The 25,184-nt window shown below is 30.0% G+C and overlaps 2 protein-coding genes across 12 annotated transcripts in view; one reads left to right on the top strand and one right to left on the bottom strand.

The window, feature by feature from the left end:
* The window catches only part of LOC106081993 (ecotropic viral integration site 5 ortholog), a 157,698-nt gene that overhangs the window by 71,047 nt on the left and 61,467 nt on the right, over positions 1-25,184 (top strand). The gene's annotated exons all lie outside the window — the stretch shown is intronic.
* Positions 1,823-24,985, bottom strand: LOC106081848 (sphingosine kinase 2). Of its 6 annotated transcripts, none has more exons than XM_059366190.1 (3): positions 24,825-24,985; positions 24,207-24,284; positions 1,823-4,738 (listed from the first exon to the last, which is right to left on the bottom strand). In XM_059366190.1, the coding sequence occupies exon 3, from the start codon at positions 4,678-4,680 to the stop codon at positions 2,689-2,691; it is 1,992 nt and encodes a 663-aa protein (XP_059222173.1). In that variant the 5' UTR covers positions 4,681-4,738; positions 24,207-24,284; positions 24,825-24,985; the 3' UTR covers positions 1,823-2,688. The 6 variants fall into 6 exon arrangements, with proteins under 6 accessions (XP_059222173.1, XP_059222171.1, XP_013099545.1 ...); XM_059366188.1 differs by lacking the exon at positions 24,207-24,284 and adding an exon at positions 18,501-18,711; XM_013244091.2 differs by lacking the exon at positions 24,825-24,985 and adding an exon at positions 24,367-24,562 and having other exon boundaries at positions 24,207-24,281.

Here is a 25,184-nt window from a genome sequence, read left to right as displayed (position 1 = left end):
TTATTTTTGCAAATCGTTGGCAACCCTGACATTTATTTGACCTGAAATTGAAGTTCGCACATAGACTGGTTGGTGGCGCTACTGAATATAATGGATAAATAAGAGTTATCTTAGAACATGCCGCAAGCAGAATTCTGCTCTCAATATCATGCTGCTTGCGTCGTTTACTTTCTATATTTTCTTTCCCGTGAAGGAAGCTATGGCTTAATGCACGTACATACACTGATAGAAATATGACGGTACTTTGCCAATACCGCAAGGTATTATTTTGTTCGCTTCATTGCCAAAGATTGTTAATATCATTTGGTATCAATTCAATACCAGATAAAGTAGGCTATTAAGAATTGAAGGCGTCACATTTGCATTCTTGTCAATGCGCCAGAAGTGTTGTTGAGCTTTGTACTAAAAAAATATTGACGCCATTATAAAATATTTGTTAAACAAATAAATCAAATGTTTTAATACAATTTGAGTGCGTAAAAACCTGTTCAAATACTCGAAAGCTGTGATTCTATTTTCACAGTACATAGTACAAATTAGAAGAACATTCTACATCAAAAACATGACATTCTCTTGTGTGGAAATCGATGCTGTGTTGGTGTATTCCCACTTCTGGGTATTAATGGATATGAAATCAATTGCTGAATACGAAGAATTGAGGTTTGTCACGGTTAGGGATCCCAAAGTCGACTTTTTGTGTGAAAAAGTCGAAGTCGACTTTCAATGAATAAAAAGTCGATTAATCGATTTTGAAATCAAATAGTCAAAAAGAAAGCTGCACAGAGAAAATAAGCTGCACAGAGATATTTGTCTAAAATTTAGCAAGCAACATTGTCATGGTAAAAGTACATACCATGGTAAAATCGAACAATATATAGTAGCTCCAATAAAAGGGTACATTTCCCAAAATAGATTTTGCACCGACTTTAGCGAAGTCTAGATGGAATTTAGAATAGATAGACTCCGATTTAGTGAAGGCGGTCTCTTTTCATGTTTAATTTAATTTTTGAAAACTGGTCTTTGATAATGCCGGATACATAAATATTATTTTGTGTTTCTTTTGGAATTTTATAGAGGAAGTCATAAAGAACCGTTATCGTGACTTCGACAGACGGACGGACATGCCTAAATCGACTCAGAACGTCGAGACGATCAGACGAATATTTCGAGGTGTTACAAATGGAATGACTAGATTAGTGTACACCAATCCTATGATGGTGGGTATAAAAAAGGGGAAAGTAAACCGGAATGTGGAAACTCTTGCAATAAGCTATACTGGATAGCGGGGTGGTTTTGATATAAAAAGGAGCCAATTTGGCATTTTTAATTCTTCTTTATAATTCCCCTTTATGAAAATATTAAGAAATGTTATATCTTTATGGCAAAAGTCTACGCAGACCTATAGGAAGAAGAAAATTAATTAGACAATTTTACAAAATGTTGAAACGTTTACTTTTTGCAAAGTCTACTTTGAAAAAAACGAAATGTCGACTTTTTGCAACAATAAGTCGAAAAATCGACTTATGCTATTTTGATAAAATTCGAAAATACCAAAAGTCGACTTTTCGTCCCTCACGGTGTAACATTACTTTTTGTAATTATTTATTATTTGTAAATAATCGAAATAAAATTAGATTAAAATTATTTTCAATGTTTTTTTTTTGTTTCATTAGGGAGTGGAATAATCAATAACGGTTAGGTACTAAAACCAATAACGGTCTCGTCCTTAAACTAATAAGAGATTGGTATTAAAACTAATTCCAGTTCGGTAATAAGACTAGTACCAAACGTTACTAATCATTTTATGTTTCTTGCATACCATCCGGCATTGTTTTTGCAACATACGGTGTTGCTTTACTATCAATACTATATGGTACTGAAAAGAGCACGTTTGGTATCAACTTTTTTCTGGTTTGGTACTAAAACCAATACCGGATTGGTATTTAAACCAATACCAGTTCAGTAATAAGTCTAGAACCAAACGTTACTAATCATTTTATGTTTCTTCCATACCATCCGGCATTGTTTTTGCACCATACGGTGTTGTTTTACTATCAATACCGTATGGTACTGAAATCAACACGTTTGGTATCAACTTTTCTCTGGGTGTAGGGCTTTGGCAGTCTTAGCTTCCAATATGTGTATCTTTCTTTCTTTTCTTTTTGCTGTAAATTTGTTTTTTTTAGTTTTTTTCGACAGAGCTTCTTGCTTTGAAGATAAATAAAATAATTAACGATACCTATAAAAGCTTAACATTTGCTGTCAAATTTTGAGAGAAATTAAATTCCTCTGTTATTTCAAATGCTTCTCTCGTTCTCTCTTGATCATTTTCATACTTTTTGATACATTCCCCCACTTATAAATAAATTTATTTTGTTTTGTATATTCATTTGTTTATTAAATTATTTATAAAAAAAATTTTCGTACATTCTGCCAACTTGGTAGCACTTATCAATTAAAGATTTAAGATTATGTTTGCATTTATATTAACTTCAGCACCTAATGGTTTCTTATCACAAAGTGTTGCATAAGCCACTTTGAACTTAATGCTTAATTCTATAACAAACAAAAAAATATGTTTAAACTCTAATGTTTGGATGCATGACATGGGGTAAGGCCCGAAGGTGTCTCACAGCTTTAGTAGAATTCAGGAATACATTAAAACAAAATAATAATACTGTACACCTACTAATCCTTCATCTGTCCACTGGGCACCATGACTTTTATAATACCCGGAAATATTTCCGCTTGCAGGTTACCATAGGGCACTCGTTCACCATCGACATTCATAATGCCATCCTCCATTTCCTCGGTGGGTTCTATGCGAAAAGCGCTCACTGGTATTACCTGTATGTGGGCGGTAGGGGCCTCTGTTAAATGGGTGCCTGAGCTGAGGTTCAACAGGAAATGTATCAACTGGGATTTTGATACACCTGCTCGTATGATGACCAAATAAATGATGCCATCATTGAGTTTGGAATCGGGAGCAAATAGGCAATCCGCAGCTAAATGGCTGGTATAGGCGGCATGTACCATAACATATTCACCCTCTTCACTTCGCCACTCCTCGGCGGGCAGCGGTTCGTTTAGGGCAGGTATATTGGATTGCAGGGCCTTGGTATTGTATTCGGCATTGGCTGCCTCAATTTTACTTTGTATGGTTATAGTGCTCCGGTTTGATCTCAAGGAGTGCCCCGGTATGGAGTAATAGGCGGTGACATTTGATTTGGCCGAGGCCCAACTATCGGGCCGATACGTGGATTGAGAGAGAGTATCGGCAAATTCATCATTATCTACCTCATGGGCATCCTTAAAGTCCTGCTCTTCGTCCAAAGCATCATGAAAGCGGGTGAGTATGGAGGGGGGACCAGATTTGCGATTGGCTTTTGAGGAGATGGGGGCAACTGGCACTTCTTTTCTCTTCCAAGGTAAATAGGAAAGCTTTCCCTTGTAGGTTCTCAATTTTAAGACACGATGTATGGACCATATGGTAAACCTTTGGGCTCCTATGGACCTCAACCGTTCACTTTCAATATCAATGTCGGCTATAAGGCCCCAGCCTATAGAGAGGAAGGAATACATTTCACTTTGCTGTTTCTTATTGGCCACCTGCACACGCACCACATCTAAATGAGTCCAGTTGCCGGACACACAGGCCAGGGAGGAATTTACAATGGGTTTTGGCTCATAGGGCTCGTCGTAAAGATGGGCTATGCTCTTGGCTAGACCATTGCCCGAGCCACAGGGTATAATGCCCAAGGGCAGATCACGGGCCAGCACTCGCCAGTCAGGGCGTTCCATAATGCCATTTAGCACTTCGAAAAACAAACCATCACCTGAGGCCACCACTATGCCACTGTATTTTTGAGTCAAATCATTGCGTCGTCTTATCAATTCTCTGGCATAATTGGCATGGGTGGTAACCACCAACTCATATTGGATCTGAGCTTCTTTAAAGACGGGGGCCACTTGTTTCTGAAACAATACCCTGCCTTTGCCCGAACCCGATTTGGGATTGAGAAGTATAAGCAAAGGTTTGGCAAAGCCTCCCGAATGTAGTTCTGTGCCCTTGTTAATCATAATGGCCCGCTGCCAGCGCTCAGCTGACTTCAGATTGTCTTCATAGCTAAGGAAAGAGCGAAATCTCAAGATTCTAACAGTGCGCATGCGCCTCAGTGGCTTATCCTTCTTCACATAGGCATAGATATACAAATAGGCGGATATATCGTTGTGATCGGGTGGTTGGCTTCCGGTGGATCCTTCGCTGTGATGCTGCTCCTCATCGGCATTTTTGCTACGCTTGCAAGAGTTCAGCACCCCTCGCACCTGTTTCTTTATTTTGCCACCACAATGACTGCCAATAACATCCTCCAGGCGTATTAACTGTTCAGTGATCTGATCATGTTCCGCGGTCTCCCGCCTCAAATAAATTCCACTGGCATTTAACTGCACCTGTATCTTGAGATTATGTTTCTTTTTGTTGCTATTGTTTATATAGAAATGTTCGGTTAATTCAATGCCATTGGTTGATGCGGGGGAACCAAGCGGCGAAGAAAAAATATCGTTGTTATGGGACATATTTAAATCCAGTCCGTTGATGTTATGCGGAATGCTACTGCCATTTGTGGCGGGGTAGGTGTTAGGGTCTACGTTACCGCCAATTACTCCAGTGGCTGTCATTTGGTATTATATATTGGTCGTTGCCGTTGCCAAATGTGTGTGAGTGTGCGATTTTTGTCTGGAAGAAAGAAAGAAAAATATGGAAAATGATAAGAAAATGGTGATAGCGGGCATGTTGTTGTGTTTTCCTATGACAAAATTGGCTTATAATCAATTTTTTTTTTGGAAATGGGATTTTGTAAAAAATCCTTTGGAAAAAAAAACACTCAAGGACAAATAATAAGAATAAAAATTAATATGTAATTTTTGTTTATCACTTTAATCAGTGTAAAAATAAAAAAGAAACGACAGTACTAAAAAACAATATTTAAACATTCTAGAAAAAAAATTAAAAAAAAAAATAAATAAAACCAAAAAATAAATAAAATTTGAAAAATAAATAAAATTTGAAAAAAAAAATAAAATGAAATAAATAAAAAATAAAATGAAAAAAAAATAAACAAAAAAATAATAAAAATTGAAAAAAAAATACAAACCAATAAAAAAATAATTAGAATAAAAAAATTAAATAATAAAATAAAGTAAAAATAAATTAGAGAAAAATAAATAAAAATATGTAAAAATATATAAAAAAAATAAAAAATAGATAAAACAAAATTAAAAGAAATTAAAAAATAAATAATTGCCGAAATGGAAAACAAAAATTAAAATAAATATAATAAAAATTAAAATAAAAAAAATGAACAAAACAAGTAAAAAGGCATTAAGTTCGGTCGGGCCGAACTTTGGATTATCACCACTTAGGGTATATATATAAACCAAAAAATACAAATTTTGTCCATGAACATTCCACTAAGGAGTGCTTTCCGATTCATGTTCAAGCTCAATGATAAAGATTTTTTTATAGCAGAGTCCGAACGGCGTGACGCAGTGCGACACCTCTTTGGAGAGAAGTTTTACATGACATAGTACCTCACAAATGTTGCCAGCATTAGGAGGGGAAAACTATCGCTTAAAATTTTTTCTAATGGTCTCGCCAGGATTCGAACCCAGGCGTTTAGCGTCATAGGCGGACATGCTAACCTCTGCGCTACGGTGGCCTCCATATATATATATATATATATATAAACCCCGTTTCGTCACAATCCGATGAAAATTGGATAACTTATGTGCTCAAATTCGGCACGGGCATTAAGTGGTCTAATAAATATAAGTCACTGTTGAATTTTGTATTTCAAATTTCAACAAAATCGGGTAATAAATAAACCTTTTTTTCAGACCCTTAACCGGCATCGGTCTATATTACAGCTATATCTAAATACAGTCCGATCTTTACCATATTTGGTTCGAATGGCAGGTGGCCTAAAACTACCCACTGTTTCAAATTTCAGCGAAATCGGATAAAAAATAGAGCTTTTATGGGCTTCAGACCCTTTATCGGGAGATCGGTCTGTATCGCAGCTATATCTAAATAGAATCATATCCGAACCATATTTGGGACGGATATCAGGAGACCTAAATCTGTTTAAAATTCCAGCGAAATCGGGTAATAAATAGAGCTTTTATGGGCTTCAGACCCTTTATCGGCAGATCGGTCTATATGGCAGCTATATCTAAATATAGTCCGATTTGAACCATATTTGGGTCTTATGTTGGGAGACGTAAAATTACCCTATTTCAGCGAAATCGGTTAAAAAATAAAGCTTTTATGGGCTTCAAACCCTTTATCGGCAGATGGGTATATATGGCAGCTATATATAAATATAGTCCGATCTGAACCATATTTGGGTTAGATGTCGGGAAGCCTTAAACTACTCACTGTTTCAAATTTCAGCGAAATCGGATAAAAATAAACCATTTATGGGCATAAGACCCTTTATCGGAGGATCGGTCTATATAGCAGCTGTATCCAAATATTGTCCGATTTGGCCCGTTTAAGAACTTAACCAGCGTGCATCAAAAAACGTATCTGTGCCAAATTTCACCTCAATTTTTGAAGGCTGCAGAGAGATTACAACAGACGCACGGGCAGATACACAGACATCGAAATATATATACTTTGTAGGGTCGGAAATTGATATTTCGATGTGTTGCAAACGGAATGACTAAATGAACATACCCCCTATACTACGGTGGTGGGTATAAAAATTAAATAAACAAAAAAAAAAAAGAAAGAAAAAGAAAGAAAAAAAAATAAATGTAAAGAATAAAAGTAATTTAAAAGAATAAAAGTAAAATTAATAAAGGAAATAAAAAATTAAAAAAGGACAAATTAGAAATAGAAGTTAAAATTTTTGTAATTTATTTTTATACCCCATAGCTGCCATATAAACCAATCTTGGGTTTTGACTTCTTGAGCCTCTAGAGAGCGCAATTCTTATCTGATTGGAATGAAATTTTGCACGACGTGTTTTATAATGATATCCAACAACTGTGCCAGGTATGATTCAATTCGATTCATAACCTGATATAGCTGCCATATAAACCGATCTGGGATCTTGACTTCTTCAGCCTCTAGAGGTCGCAATTATTATCCGATTTGCCTGCAATTTTGTACGACGGATCCACTCATGACCATCAACATACGTGTTTATTATGGTCTGAATAGGTCTATAGCCCGATACAGCTCGCATATAAATCGATCTATCTATTTTACTTCTTGAGCCTCCAAAGGGCGCAATTCTTATTCGAATTGGCTGACATTTTACACAGGTCTCCAACATATAATTTAATTGTGGTCTAAACCGGATCATATCTTGACATCCCTCCAATAGCAGAGCAAATCTTATCTTATATCATTTTTGGCCTAAGAAGATATGCCGGGAAAAGAACACTTTTTTTTTTTGTTTTTTATTTTACAAGATATGCATTTATTTATTTAAGTTTTATTGTTTCATATTTATTTTATTTTTTTTAGTTTTTTTATTTTGACCACATTTACATATTTTAATTTTCATAATTTCGTATTAATTTTTTTTATTAAAAAAAAAATTTAAGTATATAAAAAAATTAAAAAAAAAAAATATAAAAAAATAAAAAAATTTAAAAATTCATTGTCAAAGTAAAAAAGACACATAAATAAAAAAAAATTAAAAAACCATAAGTATAATTAAAAAAAATAAAATAAAAAAAAATTAATTAAGAAAATAAAAAATCACTGTCTAAGAACAAAAAGAATAAATTAAAAAAATAAAAGTATTAAAAAAAAGTTTATCAAAAGAATATTACAGCAGATAAAAAATTCGGTGTCTTTAATTTATTTAAAAGGTTTTTATTATATATGTCCAAAGGCAAAACTTAGGCTAAAACCTTTATTCGAGAACAGAAACAAGTGCAAATATAACCTAAAAATACTCGTACATATGTAACAAAAGATAATTAACCTAACTAGTCTAGCGTAATCATATCTTTTCAAATTCGATAAGTTATTAGTTAATACACCAATAATAATTCAATTTATTGGATTCCATACAAAATCTTATCAATGGATAAGTGGACTTACTTATTTTACAAAAATAATTGGAATTTAGTTTGCCTATGAACTCAGCAAATTTCTGGCATTTGGTTTCAGAATGAAGCAGTGATAGTGGATATCTCCAATGTTTTTTTTATTATTATTTTAAAGCATTTATTTTATATTATTTGAAATTTTTTCAAATGAACTTTTGCAGCCTTATACCGCACAGGATAGGCATATGTTAAAATGGCTCTAATAACTCTTTTGTAGAGGTGGTTCTTGTTTTTGTAGTTTAGTGATGAGGTTTTATGCAGCAAAGGCCATAAAGCTCTCAATGATTTAATTGAATTTTTCCGAAATTTAAAAAAAGACAACAATAAAAACATAACAAAAAAAAAATTAAAAACACAAAATTCAATCTTGAAAATATAAAAAAAATCATCTTTGAAATATGCCTTGCTTTTTAAAATATTTTTCCAATTCATTGTCACAACACACAGTTTGGAGAAACATTTGATTAAAAATTGACTGAGTGGAAAAGAGAGAACAAATCCAAAGGAAGAAAAAAACAAAAAATTTAAAAAATACAATAATAATAAAAATATAAAAATATAAAAAAAATAAAAATAAAATAATAAAAAAAATAAAAGTAAATAATAAAAACAAATAATAATAAAAGAATACAAAATAAAAAATTTAAAAATAAGAAATCTTAAGAATACAAAAAATGAATAAAAAAATAAGAAATTTTAAAAATCTAAAAAACAGTACAAAAAATTGAAAATAATAAACAGTTAGAAAATTTTTTTGTTTCTTATTTTTTTTTTTTTTTTTAATTTTTTTTTTATTGCCTAAGTGAAAAATTAAATCAAATAGAAACAATAGAAAAAATAAATAAACTATTCTACTATTTATTTATTTTTTGATTTTTCTTTTTATTTTAATTTATTTTATTTTTAAATAATTTTCACTTTAAAAAATTGGGGAAACATTATTTTAATTTTTCCTAAATTTTTTATTATTTTTTCCTTTTTTAGTATTTTAAATGTTTTTGTATTGCAAAAAACGTTTTCATTCAAAATTTTTGTTGAAAACATTTAACACATTTAAATTCATCATTTACATTTTTTAATTTTCTTAAATAAAATTAATTAATTAAAAAAGTAGAGGAAAAAAAGAAATCAAAAATTATAAATGGCTTTCCTTTTCCCTTGCAAAAATGTTCGACAATAAAGCTTGTCTCAAAAGGGAAACAAATAACAAAAATATATTTTTACATGTTTTTCTAAAAATGATAAGAAATTCACTATTTAAGTGGAATTTAAAAACTAAAATAAATTAAAAAAAGAAAAAAAAAATCAAAAAAAAAACAAATAAAATAAATAGAAATAAAAATAAAAACCATATATTTAAAATTTCTGTATTTTTTTTATTTTCCATTATTTAATATATTTTATTGTATATTACATGTTTTCGTTTTTTATTAAATTTTTTTTTTTTACATTCAACTTAATGTTTAAATATTTTTGATTTTTCTAAATAAAAAAAATTAAAAATAAAAAAACAATATAAAAAAATAAAAATAAAATAAAAATAAGAAAACAAAAATAATAAAAAAAAAATCAAAGAATAAAAAAACAAAAAACAAATAATCTAAAAATACAAAATATAAAAATCAAAAAATTTTAAAAAAAGATAAAACATTAAAATAATCAAAAAATTAAAGTAAAAAAATTAAAGAAAGAAATTAGAGAAATTAAAAAAAAACTAAAATGAATGAAAATGAAATACTAAATAAATTAAAAAAAGAAATAAACGCTTATTAAAAACTACAAAAATAGTATATGAAAAAATAAAATGAAAAAAAAAATCCATAATAAAAGGTTAGAAAAAATTAAAAATATTTAAAAAATTAAGAAAAAAATAGAGTTAAAAAAAATTACAAATTTGAAAAAAAATCAAGAGATTAACTAAAAAAAATTAAAAATAGTAAAAAAAATTAAGAAAAAAAATAGAGTTAAAAGAAATTACAAATATAAAAAGAAAAATCAAGAGATTAAAGAAAAAATTAACTACTAAAAATATAAAAGAAATAAAAAAATTAAAAAATAAAATAATAAAAGAATTTTAAAAAATAAAAAATTAAAAAAATAAATACTTCAAAAAATAAAAAAAATATAAGCAATAACAAATTTAAAAAGATAAATAAAAATTAAGAGCTAAAGAAAATATTAAAAAAAATTTAAAAAAAATAAGAAATATATTAAAAAATTAAAAAAGAAAGTAAAAAAAGAAACAAAAAGTAAATATAAAAAAAGATAAAAATAATAAAAGTTAAAAAAAATTAAAAAGTAAAAGTATAACAGAACTAAAAAGATTAAAAATAGAAAAAAATAAAAAGTCAAAATATTAAAAAAATAAAAGTTATAAAATTGATAAAATTAAGAAAAAACATTACAAATAGTTAAAAAAGTTAAAATAAGAAAATTAAAAAATAACAAATTTAACAAAAAGAAATTAAAAATTAAAATGACAAAAAATATTGAAGATAAATAAGAAAGCAAACAAAGAAGAAAGTGTTTGAAAAAATGTTAAGAAATAAATTAAAAAAATAAAAAATATCACAAAAAATAAAAATTAAAAAATATCACAAAAAATAAAAAAAATTAAAAAATTATAAATTGTAAAAAATAAAAAATTAGAAAAAATAAATATTTCAAAAAATATAGGCAATATAGGAAAAAAATAGAGACAAATAAAAATTAATTAAGAATTTAAAAAAAATTCTGAAATATATTTAAAAAAAAAAAAAAAATAAAAAAGTAAACAAAATAAAAAAAAGAAAAAATAATTAAAAATAAAACAAAACTAACAAAATAAAAATTAAGAAATGAAAGGTAAAAATAATAAAAGTTAAAAAAAATGGATAAAGTAAAAATAAAAAAATTAAAAAATAACAAATTTAACAAAAAGAAATTACAAATACAAAAAAAAAAAATAAATTCAAAATTAAAAGTATTAAAAATATTAAAAAAAAAATAAATAAAAAAACAAAAAAACGAAAGTATTTGATAAAATTTAAAGAAATAAATTAGCAATAAAACAAATAAAAACAAGAAATAAAAGGAAAAATAAACAATTAAAAAAAGAAAAGAAATATAAAAAAAAAACTAAATCAAAAAATTAAACAATTGAAAGAAATAAAAAATTTAAAACAAAAATACAATATAAAGGCATTTGTATTTTAAGATTAAAAAAAATTAAGAAATGTACTAAAAAAGAAATAAAACAAATAAAAAATGAAAAAAAAAACAATAAAAAATAAGAAAAAAAATAAAAAAATAAATAACAAAACTAAAAGTATTAAAAACTAAAAAATTCAAAATTGAAAATAAAATTCAGATAAATAAATAAAAATTAAAAAAAAACGTCTAAACAACTGGAACGAATAAAGAAACGAAATAAAATAAATATATACATTTTTCTTAATTTTTTAAGAATTTAATTTTTTTCATTTAAATTTAATTTATTATAATAAACAAATAAGGATATTGTTTATTATAATTTTTATTTTGCACATTTTTACAAATCTAAATCTTTTAGAATAATAAAACTAAATGAAAAATTTATATTTGAATTGTTTTTATATAAATACAATTTTTTTTATATTTGAGTTTTTTCCACATTTTACAAATTTTAGTTTTTCTTAATTAATTTTTTATGTGCTTAATATTAATAAGTTTATTTTTATCTTTGTTGTTATTTATTACTAAGTTTGTCTTTTTTTAATTATTGTTTTTTTATTTTTCTTACTTTTTTGGAATATTTATATTTTTTTTCCACTTAGTCAATGAAGTTTTATAATATTGGTTTGCCCAAAAAGTAATTGCGGATTTTTCATATAGTCGGCGTTGACAAATTTTTTCACAGCTTGTGACTCTGTAATTGCATTCTTTCTTCTGTCAGTTATCAGCTGTTACTTTTAGCTTGCTTTAGAAAAAAAGTGTAAAAAAATTATATTTGATTAAAGTTCATTCTAAGTTTTATTAAAAATGCATTTACTTTCTTTTAAAAAATCTGCAATTACTTCTTGGGCAACCCAATATTTTTCTCTAAATTAATTTTTCATGTATGTTTTTTATTCCTCATATTTTTTTAAATGCTCTTTGTCCATGTGCGTTCACTATTGCATATTATGATTTTTTATATATTGTTTTTTAATATTTATTTAATATTTTTATATTTTTTTAATATTCTTTCGAGTGTTTTTTTATTATATCGTTTTTTTTTGCTTTTTATTATTTTATTTTTTTTTTGGTTTTCCACTTTGTCAGTGAGTTTTTCTATTTTTTCTCCAATTATCCACAAACATGAGATTATTTACTGGAAAATTAGTTTTAAAATTAATACATGTCTTAAATTTAATTTAATTGTTTTTTTATTATTTTTATTATTTGATTTAAAAAATTAACTTTTTTATTATTTCCAATTATTGATTTTTTATTTACACGTTGTTTTATTTATTTTTTTTTCTAACTTTTTTAAAGCCGTGTATTAAAAACTAAAAAATTCAAAATTGAAAATAAAATTCAGATAAATAAATAAAAATTAAAAAAAAAACGTCTAAACAACTGGAACGAATAAAGAAACGAAATAAAATAAATATATACATTTTTCTTAATTTTTTAAGAATTTCATTTTTTTCATTTAAATTTAATTTATTATAATAAACAAATAAGGATATTGTTTATTATAATTTTTATTTTGCACATTTTTACAAATCTAAATCTTTTAGAATAATAAAACTAAATGAAAAATTTATATTTGAATTGTTTTTATATAAATACAATTTTTTTTATATTTGAGTTTTTTCCACATTTTACAAATTTTAGTTTTTCTTAATTAATTTTTTATGTGCTTAATATTAATAAGTTTATTTTTATCTTTGTTGTTATTTATTACTAAGTTTGTCTTTTTTTAATTATTGTTTTTTTATTTTTCTTACTTTTTTGGAATATTTATATTTTTTTTCCACTTTTTTTTTTTTTTTTTTTTTATTAAATTCATTTATTACATAGTACTCCAATACATAAAATATAATGCCCCAGCGCCACATGGACATTTTTGGGGCGAGTTGGCAATAAAAACTTTTTCAATTTTTAGTTTTTAATACATTGTAAATATAAATAAAAAAAAAATGAACAAAAAAAGTTTACGAAGCAAGAAAATAATAAATAATATATATCACATTAGAAGCATTTCCATATTATCCATTAGATACAATTTTAGATTAGACTTAAAACTGGAGATTCTGGGAATATTTTTTATACTTTGAGGAAGATGGTTATATTCAGAACAACCGGAATGCTCAATTCGTTGCCTAGTGGTTCCAAGTCTACACCTTTTTACGTGAAGATTGTCACTATTTCTAGTGTTGAACCTAGTCTGATTTTGATTAAATGTTATCACGTGGTAGCCAATGTTATTTAGTGATTTATACATGTATGTTAAGAGTTGCATTTTGTAAAGCCCACATATTGGCAAAGTAGTCTTAGATATGTTTTTGAATAATAATTCGGTACAATACCTTTGTGGAAGATTGTAAACAATCCGGAGAGCTTTGTTTTGGGACCGTTGCAAGGATTTAAAATCTGCGTTTTTTTTGCCAGCGTATATCATAGGCAAATAGTTATAATGGCTATGTATAAGGGCATTGTATAGTAATAGCTTGGTATCCTTGTCGAATTTATTCTTAAATTTATAAAGCAGGCCAATCGCTGGAGTTACTTTTGACTTCAAATATTGCATGTGTGAATTCCAAGAGAGGTTGCTCTGAAAGTGTATCCCTAAATATTTCAAACAAGTGTTCTCAATTACATTTCTCCCACAAATAGAAACGTTGAAATCATTACTTCCACTAGCATGGGGCCGAAAACGCACAATCCTAGTTTTCTCAGAGTTCAAAACCAATCCATTTATTCTTGCAAAGTCATGAATTGCGTTGGCATCATGTTCAATTTGAGCTTTCAAAATAACTTCATGACAATAAGGATAAAAAAGGCTCATATCATCAGCATACATTATCAATTTTCCATGCAATTTCATATTTGCTATGTCATTTAAATAAACTGTAAACAGCAAGGGACCTAGCACGCTGCCCTGAGGTACCCCATACTGAATATCTTCCATTCTACTACTGCATCCATCTATCTGAACAAACTGTTTCCTGTTTCGAAGATAACTCTCAATCAGTTTATGAGCATTTCCAACAATTCCATAAAACCGTAGTTTTCGAAGTAATATTTCATGATCTACCAAGTCAAATGCCTTTGACAGATCATAGAAAACTCCAGCTACTCCACCGTAACCATTATCTAAACCTTCACATATTGTATTGACCACATTGACTATTGCCTCCTGCGTACCACTGCCTTTTTTAAATCCAAACTGAAATCTTATAACAAATTATTATCCTCGAAGTATGCTGTCAGTTGCCTATGTAAAACCTTTTCCAATAATTTATCAAATAACGATAGCAAGGCAATTGGTCGAAGTCAATGAAGTTTTATAATATTGGTTTGCCCAAAAAGTAATTGCGGATTTTTCATATAGTCGGCGTTGACAAATTTTTTCACAGCTTGTGACTCTGTAATTGCATTCTTTCTTCTGTCAGTTATCAGCTGTTACTTTTAGCTTGCTTTAGAAAAAAAGTGTAAAAAAATTATATTTGATTAAAGTTCATTCTAAGATTTATTAAAAATGCATTTACTTTCTTTTAAAAAATCTGCAATTACTTCTTGGGCAACCCAATATTTTTCTCTAAATTAATTTTTCATGTATGTTTTTTTATTCCTCATATTTTTTTAAATGCTCTTTGTCCATGTGCGTTCACTATTGCATATTATGATTTTTTATATATTGTTTTTTAATATTTATTTAATACTTTTATATTTTTTTAATATTCTTTCGAGTGTTTTTTTTATTATATCGTTTTTTTTTGCTTTTTATTATTTTATTTTTTTTTTGGTTTTCCACTTTGTCAGTGAGTTTTTCTATTTTTTCTCCAATTATCCACAAACATGAGATTATTTACTGGAAAATTAGTTTTAAAATTAATACATGTCTTAAATTTAATTTAATTGTTTTTTTATTATTTTTATTATTTGATTTAAAAAATTAACTTTTTTATTATTTCCAATTATTGATTTTTTATTTACACGTTGTTTTATTTATTTTTTTTTCTAACTTTTTTAAAGCCGTGTAATTCTATTTAGTCTGCTCACATTTTTTTGTTAATATCTGTATTCCAAAGTTCTCTTTCAATGTACTCTTGCCAGACTGTGTGATGGTGTTTAAGCCTCAAAGCTTTATTATGTACTGACAATCAAGTCAGTTAAGACCATCAGTCAGTCGCCCATCTATTTCGAAATTGTTTATCAGTTCGAAAAAAAAAGGAAAAAGAACTAGCAATACAACAAAGAGTTGGTTGGTTTTGGGCTTTTTTCCCCTGACTTTGTTTGGTCCGATATCAGTTATTGTTATTATTTGATTCTTTTATTATTACCTTCGTCATTTTTTTCCAGACAGTTGGATTTGTTTTATATATTTAACATTTAGCTGTTGTGTGCTATAACTAATGGGGAGTTAATATTAGTTTAGTGTGGTTAGAGTCAACTTTGAAAAATCTAACAAAGAATCTTTGAAATATGCCTTTCTTTTTAAAATATTATTCCAATTAATTATCACAACACACAGTTTCGAGAAAAATTTAATAAAAAAATTTACTAAGTGGAAAAAAGTGAAAAAAGATAAAGGAAAGAAAAAACAGAAAATAAAAAAATTAAAAAAAAACACAAAAATTGCGGCTTGTAAGGACTCAAGAAGTCAAATCGTGAAATCGGTTTATATGGGAACTATATCAGGTTTAGACCGGTTTGGTACGCACATGGCACAGTTGTTGAAAGTCATAACGGAACACTACATGCAAACTTTCAGCCAAATCCGACGAAAATTGCGGCTTGTAAGGGCTCAAGAAGTCAAATAGGAAGATCGGTTCATATGGGAGCTATATCAGGTTTTAGTCCGATTTGAACCGTAACAGAACATCAAATTTACAATTTCAGCCAAATCGGACAAAAATTACGGTTTGTAAGGGTTCAAGAATTTAAATCGGGAGATCGATTTATATGGGAGCTATATAAAGTTATAAACCGATTTGGAAGCTGTATAATGTTATAGACCGTACTTGGCACAGTTGTTGGAAGTCATAACGGACCATCACGTGCAAAATTTCAGCCAAATCGGACAAAAATTACGGCCTTTAGGGGCTCAAGAAGTCAAATTGCGAGATCGGTTTATATGGGAGTTATAACTAAATCTAAAACGATATGGCCCATTTGTAATACCCAATGACTTTCATAAATATTAAGTATCTGTGCAAAATTTCAAGCGCCTAGCTTTACGCGTTCGACCTCTATCGCGATTTCGATAGACGGACGGACATGGCTAGATCTTCTGAGTCAGTTGTCGACAGGATCAAGAATATATATGCTTTATGGGATCTGAGACGAATATTTCGAGGAGTTACAAACGGAATGACTAGATTAGTATACCCCCATACTATGGTGGTGGGTATAAAAAATCAAAAATAAGAAATCTTAAAAATCAAAAAAACCAGTAAAAACAAGTAAAAGCGTGCAAAGTTCGGCCGAGTCGAATCTTATATACCCTCCACCATGGATCACATTTGTCGAGCTCTTGCTACGGTATCTGTTTTTACGCAAACAAAGGATAAAAGAAAGGAATTGCTATGTTATTGGAACAATATCAAGTTATGGTTCACTTCGGACCATAATTGAACTAAATATTGGAGACCATAATAAAAGTCATTGTGTAAAATTTCAGTCAAATCTAGTAAAAATTGCGCACTTTGGGGGCTGAAGAGTAAAATAGGGAGATCGGTTTATAGGGGAGCTGCATTAGGCTATAAACCGATTCATGCCATTTTCGACACGTATGTTAAAGGTCATGAGAGAAGCCGTTGTAGTGGCTTAAGAAGTCCAGACCTCAGATTATATGGCAGATATATCAAGTTATGGACCGATTTGAACTATTCTTAGCACAGTTGCTGAGAGTCATAACAAAATACCTCATGCAAAATTTCAGCCAAATCGGATAATAATTGCGTCCTCTAGTGGCTCAAGAAGTCAAGACCCCAGATCGGCTTATGTGGCAGCTATATCAGGTTATGGACCGATTTGAACTATTCTTAGCACAGTTTTTGAAAGTCATAACAAAACACGTCATGCAATATTTCAGCCAAATCGGATAGGAATTGCTCCCTGTTGAGGCTCAAGAAGTCAAGACCCCAGATCGGTTTATATGGCAGCTATATCAGGTTATGGACCGATTTGAACCATACTCAGCACAGTTTTGGAAGTCATAATAAAACACATTATGCAAAATTTCAGCCCAATCGGATAAGAATTGTGCCCTCTAGTGGCTCAAGAAGTCAAGATCCCAGATCGGTTTATATAGCAGCTGTATCAAAACGTGGACCGATATAGCCCATTTACAATCCCAACCGACCTACACTAATAAGAAGTATTTGTGCAAAATTTCAAGCGGCTAGCTTCACTCCTTTGAAAGTTAGCGTGCTTTCAACAGACAGACGGACGGACATGGCTAGTTCGACTTAAAATGTCATGACGATCAAGAATATATATACTTTATGGGGTCTTAGACGAATATTTCGAGGAGTTACAAACAGAATGACGAAATTAGTATACCCCCATCCTATGGTGGAGGGTATACAAATTAAAAGTAATAAACAAAGAGAAAACATTTTTCTTTTTTTATTTTTTTCAATTTTCAAATTTTTTATTTATTTTTTCATAGTTTTTCTATTTTTTTAATATTTCTCCTTATAACTTTTCTTTCTAAAATTATTTATTCTTTTATTTTATTTTCTTTTTGGTTGTTTTGAGCCAAAATACAACGTCACATAATGCACAGTGGGCTGCAAGTCTGTTCTGGAGATTTATGCAAAAATTTTGGGTCAGACCTACATATGTGATGAAAGTCGGTTTAAAGTAGTGTCACTGTAATGCCAATATACGTCATCGGGCAAACGTAAAGAAAATGCGAACACATTCCGCAGAAGTGGTACTTAGTTCTTTCAGCAAAATATCAGCGACATGTCGCTGCGTCAATACAAATTTCGCTTCAATTAATTGCAAATGTAATTAAATGCCCATGAACTGGGACCAAGTAACTCTGTATCATCATAGTTGGTTTTGTTGTGTGGCTTTGTTTGTCAATAGAATGCGCCAAAAATTAATAAGCAATTTTCGCATTAATAAAGTTAGTACTAGACTTAAGGTAGGTTAGGTTAGGTAAGAGTGGCAGTTCTTTACAGACTTACTTGGACAATTTTAAGTCCATTGTGATACCACAGTAGCGACAGACCAAGGCTTCTGGCGGGAATCGAACCCACGACCCCTTCAAGTACGCTACCAACTCGGCTACCGGGTCGCCCAGGCTTAAGGTAAAATTTAGAAAATTTTCACTTTCCCGATCGTATGCGGGATTGTGAATCTTCTAATAATGACTGCTGACAGACTGAGATTTACTAGCTGAAAGAAAAATCAAATACGAGTACCATTAGGACTCTCCGTCAAATGGAAGAGGCACAAGATAAACAAACCAAAAGAATCATATTTTTCTGTAACAAATGGTCTTTTGTTGTACACAAAGCATTTTTGGCTTAAAAGAAGTTTTGATTTTTTGCTTAAGAGAGTCATCCCTTAGACAGAGATTTACTAACAGAAAGAAAAAATCAAAAACGAGTACCTTTTAGACTCTTCGTCAAATGGAAGAGGCACACAATAAACAAACCAAAATAATCATCTTTTCCTTCAACGAATTGCCTTTTGCTGTAAACAAAACATTTTTGGCTTAAAATAATTTTCGAGTTTTTGCTTAAAAACGCCATCCTATACCAGTTTTATCATAACCGAAGTGATTTTATCACCATAATAACAATCCATCCCTGCCGTACAATAGAACGTTACAATCAGAGATGGCCTGTCAGAAACAGTGACGTATATGGCATACATTTCCGACGTATATTACATACGTCGAAAACGTCGTAAACCTAGCCAAAAAACTAGGTTTCTGACAGAAAAAAAAAATTCGAACGAAAATATGTCGAATTTTGAATCTGATTAACTAAAAATTTTGGCATAAGTAATTTTTTCCTCTTGGAGACGAACAATATTGAAATTGGAAAAAATCGGTTCAGAATTAGAAAAAGCTACCGTTGGTTTACACGATTTTTACCAATATTGCAATAATGTGGTCATTTGTTAACCGATCTTCACGAATTGTGGCACACGCAAAATCCCTCGCTAAATCCCTCTGGCTGTTGCGAGTTATTGGGTGGTTGCAACATTTGTATTTATTAATTATTTCTTATCCTTTTGCAAAATTATTTGTTTCTCCCGCTTTAATTTGCTTTTTGACAGCTGTTGACAACGACATATGTTATAAAATGAATGACATCTGAGGTAGTGTCAAGTGAAATGGTAGATGGCGTGTTAAGTATGCTAATGTGAGGTAATGTCAAGTGAAATGAAAGATGGCGTGTTAAGTATTTTATTGAATAAGTAATGTTACTTTTAAGTATTGTTATTGAATAACATAATTAACACTCCATGTACCATTTCACTTGACACTTCCTCAGATGTCATGCATTTTTAACATATGTCGTTTACAACAGCTTTCAAAAAGCAAATTAAAACGGGAGAAGCAAATAATTTTGCAAAAGGATACAAAATAATTGCAATTTCTAAATATAATTGATGAAAACTAATAATTTATTGATTTTTTGGTTCACAAAAAAATCCTTAAACGTTACTTTATAAATTGACTTGAAATTTGCGTATATTTCCAATTTATTGTGTGAAAAATGTAAATGCAAAAATTAAAAAAAAAAACTTAATATTTCTTTTATTGCGAAATTTTTTTACATATAAACTCTTCTATATACAACGAATAAGTGACAATAATATTTGTTAAAAATCAAACTTTTACACTGAGTTATTAAGGTTTATGACGTTTGCGACTTTTTCTACGTTTTATACAAGTATACGACGTTTTCGACTTTTAAAACTTTTTGACAGTCGGAAACCTAAAAAATCGTCTTACGGACCATCTCTGGTTACAATAAAATACTCGTCTCTAAAATGTTGTTTGTTCTTTCTTTTTATGCCCTCCACCATCGGTTGGAGGTATATTAATATTTTCATACTTCTCACTAGTGTAGTTTGGTTGGGATTGTAAATGGGTTTATTTTTGGAAATACCTGTCATATAAACCGATCTCCCAATTTTACTTCCGCGCTGTAGAGGTCAGCCTCTCTACTCTATTCATGTTCGATATGATTGAAATTTTGGACAGAGCATGGTTCAAATCGATCCATAACCTGATATGGCAGCCATATAATCCGATATTCGGGTTTGACTTTTTGAGCCTCTAGAATCACCAAACCGTGCTTAGCACGTTTCAAATTGGTCCATAATAGCTTTCATACAAACCGATCACTCGTTTTGGCTTCTGGAGCATCTAGAAGGAGCAATTCTCACCCGATTTGGGTGAAATTTTGCACATAGACTTTTGTTTCGACTTACAAGATCCACTTGAAGCATGATCTAAATCGGTTTATTATAAACTGATCGCGCGTTTTGTTTGCTTAAGCCTGTAAGGTACGCGATTTCTATTCGATTTGGACGTGGCATTTTTTATGACATCTAAGACCCATGAATAGTACGATTCATATTAATGTATACGATTCGGCCTTTGCCAAACTGAACGCTTTTACTTCCCACGTTGGTCGTTACTATTAGTAGTAAATATACGCATCTTTGTATAAAGTTATTGGCTACCAAGTTTAATATTCCCTAAACAGAAAATCAGGATTCACTAACATTAGGTTGTGTCACTTGCAAAAACACAAAGTGAAAAGGTCCCATGAACATCTTTAAGATAGTCAAAATCTGCCTATTGTGAATGCAAACAATAATCAGCAAATTTTTTTTTCTGATAAAATGCAGGATTCACTTATATTGGGTTAGGTCACATGCAAAAACTTAAAGTGGATAGGTCCTATGAACATCATTAAGGATGTCAAATCCGCCGATTGAAAATGTCATCATATAGGAGAAAACGTAAACAAGGAATGAATGTAGAAAGAGAACACATTGATATTCTCAATGCCAAAAATTAAAAAAAAATTTATGTCGGCTGATCGCTTGGCTTAATCTTATTCAGTGAATCGTGGACTATATGCAGCAAATTGTACATCCATGCATTTTTTCTTTTTATTTCATATCTTTTTAAAGCACCGCTTAAAATATGTATATTATTAAATCAATTTGAATTTTAATGTGAACAAACGCACATTGCAAACCAGCAAGAAAAATGTAAACAATAAAGTTGTAGTTACATACCACGAGCAGCACTCATACGTACTTGAGCAATCTAATGCGCCCACAAGCGTTCTTTTGGCTGAGTTACATATCATGCGCCTAAAAATCAGCTTATTTATGTTATTTCCAAAGTTAATTCCTATGGAAATTGGCAATGATGTGGTTTAATATGATTTTAATAAAAGAATTTCTCTAATCAAGTCATATGTTTTGCGCCCTGAAACGCGTTCTAAGTTGAGAGTTGGTAAACTTATTCCCTCAGATGCGTACGTGTATTTGTTGTGTGACTCACACAATACAAACCAGCCTATTTTAATTTTCTCTGATATGCACGCATAAATGCTGCGCGAGGTATGTTACACCACTTTAACAAGTTTGACAAGCTTAATGACGAAAATTAAAAAACAAAAATTATATCGGCTGATCGCTTGCCGTAACGTTGTTAAGTAAATTCGGACAGAAAGTTAACACTCAACTTTCTTTACACATATATTCAAGTTACAACAAACGGCAATTTCTTTGCTGTCTCAACCACGGGTAAAACAAAGGAATATGAATGTGTGTGGATTGCCATCAACACTACCGCAAAGGGATGGTCATTTCTGCTCCTCTGATTGGAGACTACTCTTCTTTTAACGGCTCACACAAATGAAACTTTAAAATTCTCTCTCGTTAAGTAAACTATGGTGTAATGCACGTATATAGGGTTTCGGCAGTCTTATGGTGATTTCGATTGTGAAAAAAAGTGCAGCATTTTTTCGACATGTTGCACTGAGATCGAAATTTTGTGTTCGATTCTCCAAAAAAGTGTAACCCCACCACCGGGTAAATGTTCGTTTGTAATGGTGTTGCTCACTGAAAGTGAAAAAATGCTGCATTTTCTACACCGTGGCTAGGCTAGGATGGAGAATGCCGCACTTTAAATCAGCTGCTATCATCTCATGTGCATGCCACCGTTCAAGCAAATTTTGGTTGAAAAGAAGAAGAAGAAAACAATTTGTAGAATGTTTGGCAAAATATTAAAAAGAAATACATAAAAAAAGGAAAAAGTAATCGCGTTTTATTTAGCTAACGGCATATTAGATGCATTGCTACATTTTACAGCATTATTTGGTTGAAATTACAATATACGGGCATATTAACATGTTCGAATGAAAATGTAAAAAGTGTAAAACTATGAGAGGGGATAAGGCAGCATTCCCAAAATGTTGTCCAACATTAGTGTAACATTTTTTTTCAGAATCGAAATCACCATTAGCTTCCAATATGTGTATCTTTGTTTCTTTTATTTCTTTTCTTTTTGCTGTAAATTTGATTTTTTATTTTTTCGGCAGAGCTGCTTGCTTTAAAGAAAAATAAAATAATTACCGACACCTTTAAGCTTGACTTTTGTTGTAAAATTTTGAGAGCACGAAAATTTCTCTGTATGTCAATCCTATCTGGCACCAGGGCTGCCAGATTTACCGATTTTTCGGCATTTTGAATAATTTTATCTTCAAAAATAGCAAAGTGCCGATGGAAATCACATAGGATGTATTTTTTATCCGCGTTAAAATATATCCATTATGGTAGGTTCATACCCAAAGCCAAACTTAAGACCTTTCTACTTATTTGTTTTTTTTTTTATCAAAATGTTCCGATTTTTTGCCGATTTTTAAAATTGAAATGCCAACAATGCCGATTTTTTCATGAAAAGTGCTGATTTTCTCCTATATTAATCTGGCAGCCCTGTTTGGTACATTTGTCTCCAGGATTGCAATGTCGTGTTTTTCACAAATAAGTGTGGCCAACTGAAGATATACATACATCTATTGTGATATGAATAGTTAAATTATAAACTAATTATTTATAAAATTACGTGCACAATTCCTAATAAATTTTATTAAAATGCAATGCCGCACATGTCTTGCAAGTTTTACTCACAATTTTTTCAAAATACTTTCACATTTTATATCGAATTGCTTTGATAGACTGGCAAACGGCAATACCACCGCATGTTGAATAAACATACATGCATGTACTGGACATTTTTTTTGCGTTTTATTTTTGTGCTTCCATTACTAAAATAAAACAGGGCTATTATGACTATTTTAAAACTTTTTTAGCTTCGATTCGAATAACTTCAGAAGTTATGAACAACCACAATGTTCAGCTGTTTTTTATAACATCTTTAGTTCAAACTTTTGCTTCGGTATAATCTAATTTTGATTGGTAAATCAACTTGTTGTAAACGGTTTTTCTTCAACTTCGTCACATTACACTTACACACTTCGTTTGTTGTTGCCTTTGAGATTCTCTTCAGTTGTTGTTATTGGCCGTTTTTATTCATGGAAACAAGATTCTCAATTTATTTTGAGTATTGGTAACACTATCTTTTGCTTCAGTTTTCTGGTTTGATTTTACGATTTTTTTCTTTTATTTTGATATTAAAGTAAATATTTATTTTGCGTAGTTTTTTGTACTCTTTAGACTTAATATTCCAAGTATCATCACAATAATATCATAACATTGATGGTTAATCAACGAATTTATTTGTTTATTCACTTTTAATAGTTGCTTTTATGAATGAATGTCAACCAGCATTCAATTTAATTTGTTGTTAATCCATTGTCATTAAAATAAAGCCATAACACTTTGCTCACCATAAAAATTCGTTGCAATAGAATATTCTTCCCACTGAATAAAATAACTGTGTTTATTTACACTTTTGAAATTCACTGCTGACATAATAGAGAATAAAGGAGAAAAAAACCACGGCGTTAATAGGGTATCATATATATGCACAACGTCAAGTTCACCTACTTTGGTTTTTATTAAAATCATTGAACGTAAACACAGGTCCCCAAAAAATAAATTTGTTTTTTTTTTTCGTAAATTAGCCACATTCGTCTTCAATAAGGTATGGTGGTGAGAAACACAAAATGTTTTCAATTCACCACATCACACACAAAGCACCACACAGGCAAGAGGCAACAACAATAAAAATCAGATAAGATAAAGTTTGTGTTGGATTGGATCTACGTACGGTTTACTTTTTGTTGCTGTGGGTTCTCTGCTCAATTGTTAAACATATGGTTGGCGCCCCGTGTATGGTAGTGAGGAAATTAGTTCGTTTTGTTTGCTCACTGTATTGATTACGATTATCAAACACCCACAAAAATGTATCAAAGATAATCAGGAAACATACATACATATGTATTATTTGAACTGCACCACGTTATTTGTATACAAAATTTCTTGGGTAGACCCCTATGACTTACTAATGTTTGCTCGATTGTATGTCTGTCTATCTTCCGTGTGTTTATAATGCACCGTGCCCGCTCTTTTCTTTAATGTATTTGTGATCTTTATTGTTTTTCGGTTTTTCTTTTTGTTTTGCGCTTACAAAAAACAAATACCTCTCGTGCGGACTGTAGCTTACCGACTAAGCTCGATCGCACTAAAAGCAAAGAAAAAACAACATACCAAATAATAAAGACTTCACATACAATAGTTGTATGCACATGTAAACAAATACATGAACAGCTTTTTTTTAACGAAGTAAGAAAGAAAACAAAGCTTGCTGCTTCTTGATATTGTCAGCTCTTGATTTATTTATAACAAACGTCAGACACATCTCG

Source organism: Stomoxys calcitrans, chromosome 4, assembly GCF_963082655.1.
Source record: "Stomoxys calcitrans chromosome 4, idStoCalc2.1, whole genome shotgun sequence".
Taxonomy (NCBI): domain Eukaryota; kingdom Metazoa; phylum Arthropoda; class Insecta; order Diptera; family Muscidae; genus Stomoxys; species Stomoxys calcitrans.
The sequence above is the reverse complement of the archived record's forward strand: the minus strand, read 5'-3'. Positions and strand labels throughout refer to the sequence as shown.

What these genes read in the sequence shown, in the direction of transcription:
- LOC106081848 (XM_059366190.1), bottom strand. Translation starts at nt 4,680, where the DNA reads ATGACAGCCACTGGAGTAATTGGCGGTAACGTAGACCCTAACACCTAC.